The sequence below is a fragment of the Mandrillus leucophaeus genome, unplaced genomic scaffold (genome assembly GCF_000951045.1).
Source record: "Mandrillus leucophaeus isolate KB7577 unplaced genomic scaffold, Mleu.le_1.0 Scaffold330, whole genome shotgun sequence".
NCBI classification, from domain to species: domain Eukaryota; kingdom Metazoa; phylum Chordata; class Mammalia; order Primates; family Cercopithecidae; genus Mandrillus; species Mandrillus leucophaeus.
In genome coordinates this window covers 764,383-766,958 of record NW_012103477.1, presented here as the reverse complement: position 1 = coordinate 766,958, position 2,576 = coordinate 764,383, and the positions used below count along the sequence as shown (strand labels likewise).

General features: G+C 61.5%; 1 protein-coding gene across 1 annotated transcript in view; it reads right to left on the bottom strand.

Annotated features, from left to right (window-relative positions):
* Positions 1 to 2,041: 2,041 nt before the first annotated feature.
* The window catches only part of TP73 (tumor protein p73), a 71,108-nt gene continuing 70,573 nt past the window's right edge, over positions 2,042 to 2,576 (bottom strand). Inside the window, exon 15 of the mRNA XM_011988453.1 lies at positions 2,042 to 2,576. Within this exon, the coding sequence (XP_011843843.1) occupies positions 2,484 to 2,576 (93 nt within the window). The 3' untranslated portion in view covers positions 2,042 to 2,483.

The following is a 2,576-nucleotide window of genomic DNA, read 5'->3' as shown; positions in this document are numbered from 1 at the left end:
ACCGGCTTCTTGGACGTCTGGCTGGGGTTCCAGTGACAGCTGCCCCTGGGCCTCTCCCTGCTCTGTGCCACCCACCCCCCCAGCAGCACACTACAGGGGCTCTTGGGACAGCCTCACTGGACTCGGCGCACAGGGAACATGCCTAAGAAACAACTCAACAACCCCCTGGAATTGAAGCGCATCTGTGCTGGGCTCGGGAACCCATGGGCCCCCGCCGCTCTAGAAGCGGAGCATGGGGCAGAGTGGGGCTTCAGGAGGTGGACTCGGGTAGCAGGTGCCCAGCCCCCAGGAGATGGGCGTGATGTCTGGGGCACGGGTCTTAGCCTTTCTGGCCTCAGCTTCCTCATCTACGAAATGGCAGTAAGATGGAGAGCTGAGGTGACATGCAGCTGGGGTGGCTGCGCCACCCTGGGAAAGCCCTGAGTCCGCTGCTGCTGCCCCTACTGACTGATGCCCTGGGTGTGGGCACCTTTCTAGGGAGATGGAACCCCAGAAGCTGAGCAGCCAGAGCCTGCCCTTCGGCTAGAAGCAGCTAGAAAGAAGGGCCGGGCGCTCGCCCTGGCTGCAGCCAGATCCCCTGAGAGGCGGCAGCCCCGTTCTTGCTGCCCCCACAAACGTGCACCCAGGCGGCTGTGCTGTCACTGGCCCCCGGGGAGGTGGACAGTGGGGGAGAGGGACGCCTGCGTCTTCGTAGACCAGGCACCTGCGGCAACACCAGTCACTGCTTTTAAATAAGGGGAGGCTGGTGACGGTGATGCCACTCAGCAAGATGGAGTCCTGATCTGGGGATGGGGGCTGTGTCTAACCTTGCTGTGCCCTGGGGGGCTTACCTGCTTCTGGGAGATGTTAGTCGGGGAAGCTCCTAGCCCTTAGGAGCTGATGCCACACATACCCTAGGCAGAGGGTGTGGAGCTGGCCGGGTCAGAAGGGGCCAGGCAGCCTGCACTCTGGGTGGTGTCTCAGCTTACGTGAGTGAGGCGGTCCTGCAGCATACAGTGTGCTGGGAGCAGAGGCCACTCCCAAGTCCAGCAGAGAGAGTCCCCAGCCCCCGGCACAGGCAAGATGCAGTCAGGGACAGTCCTTGAAAATACACGGTGTTTCAGACGCAGTCACTTGGCTGCTCACCACTCTCCACTGGCCCACCTGCCTGGAATGAAGGGCCTTGTCACACCTGTGAGGCTCCCCGGGGGCTCCGGTTCCTTGTCCTGGAGCTGTGCTCCGGGATGGTCAAGCTCCAGCCACCAAGGCTCAGGCTGCTCCTCGTGGATGGAGGTGGCCCCAGCAGGGTCCTCTGCAGACACTGCCTCCCTGGGGCCCACTAACTTCCTGGGGTGCTCCACGAAGGCCTAGACGCCCCCTGCACCTACCTCAGTCTGTTCCCTGACTGCTGCCGCCGCCCCCTGGAAAAGAAAGCAACGCCCTCTGGACCTCGCAGTGGTAGAGAAGGTGTCTGCGGCAAGGGAGGAGCTGCTCCCACGGCAGAGCTTTCCTGTGAATTTGCCCTTCCCAGCGTTCCCTCTAGGCTTCCTCCCCGCCCGGCCTTCCTGGGGAAAAGTCCCGCCCACCTGGCTTCTCACTCAGCTTCCCTAGCCCGGCTCATGGGTGCTAGGTTGAGCTGGAAAGGGAATGTTGAGAAAGAAAGTTAAAAAAAAAAAAAAAAAAAAGCTGACCCACCATGTAGAAAAGGGTATCATTTTATCAAATATTGACAATTTCCCGTCCTCTAAGGACAGGCTGTCCCTTTCTGCCCAGGGTTCCCCAAGGAGAGGCGACTGTGGCCAGGCTGAGGGGCACTGGCTGAGGTGGTACCAGATGCTTCCCACACCTGAGAGGGGTTGCACCTTCCCCAGTTTTCTCCAATTTCAGCAACACTTTGGTGGTGGTTAGGGGCAGGAAGGAGGCGGTCCTGCAGAATACAGTGTGCTGGGGGCAAAGGCCACTCCCAAGTCCAGCAGAGAGAGTCCCCAGCCCGTTAGGGACATTCCCTGAAAATACACGGTGTTTCAGACACAGTCGCTTGGCTCCTCACCACTCTCCAGAACCAAAAGATGTCGCAAAATACTTTTTGGCAGTCCACCAGCGAAGAGGATTCTTTCTTCTGGAAGGACCTTGCCTGATCGGCAGATGACAGAGTCTCTAGGATGAGGCCTGGAGGTCAGAGCCCACATTGCAGTCCCCACCCACGCCTGCCATGGAGCACGCCCGGCAGTGGCAGGGCTGAGAGCGGGCCGGCCCCTGCCCCGCAAGCCCAGCGTTAGGGCAGCTCCAGAAGGTTCTGCAGGTGACTCAGGCTGTCCGCAGGCGGCTTTGGTGGCTGGGCCTCTCCTGGGGCCGGTGAGGTGCCTGGGGAATGGGCCGGACCTTGCCTTTCCCCGGGCACAGCCTGGAGGCCCTGCCTCCGGAGGCAGTTTTGGACACAGGAAGGAGAGCGGAGGCGGCCTGGGTCTCTGCGCGGTGGCACAGGCTCTGGCCGGGCCCGGCCCTCAGTGGATCTCGGCCTCCGTGAACTCCTCCTTGATGGGCTGCTTGCGGGCCTTGCAGTCGGGCAGGTCGAAGCCGAAGTCCGCCCACTCGTC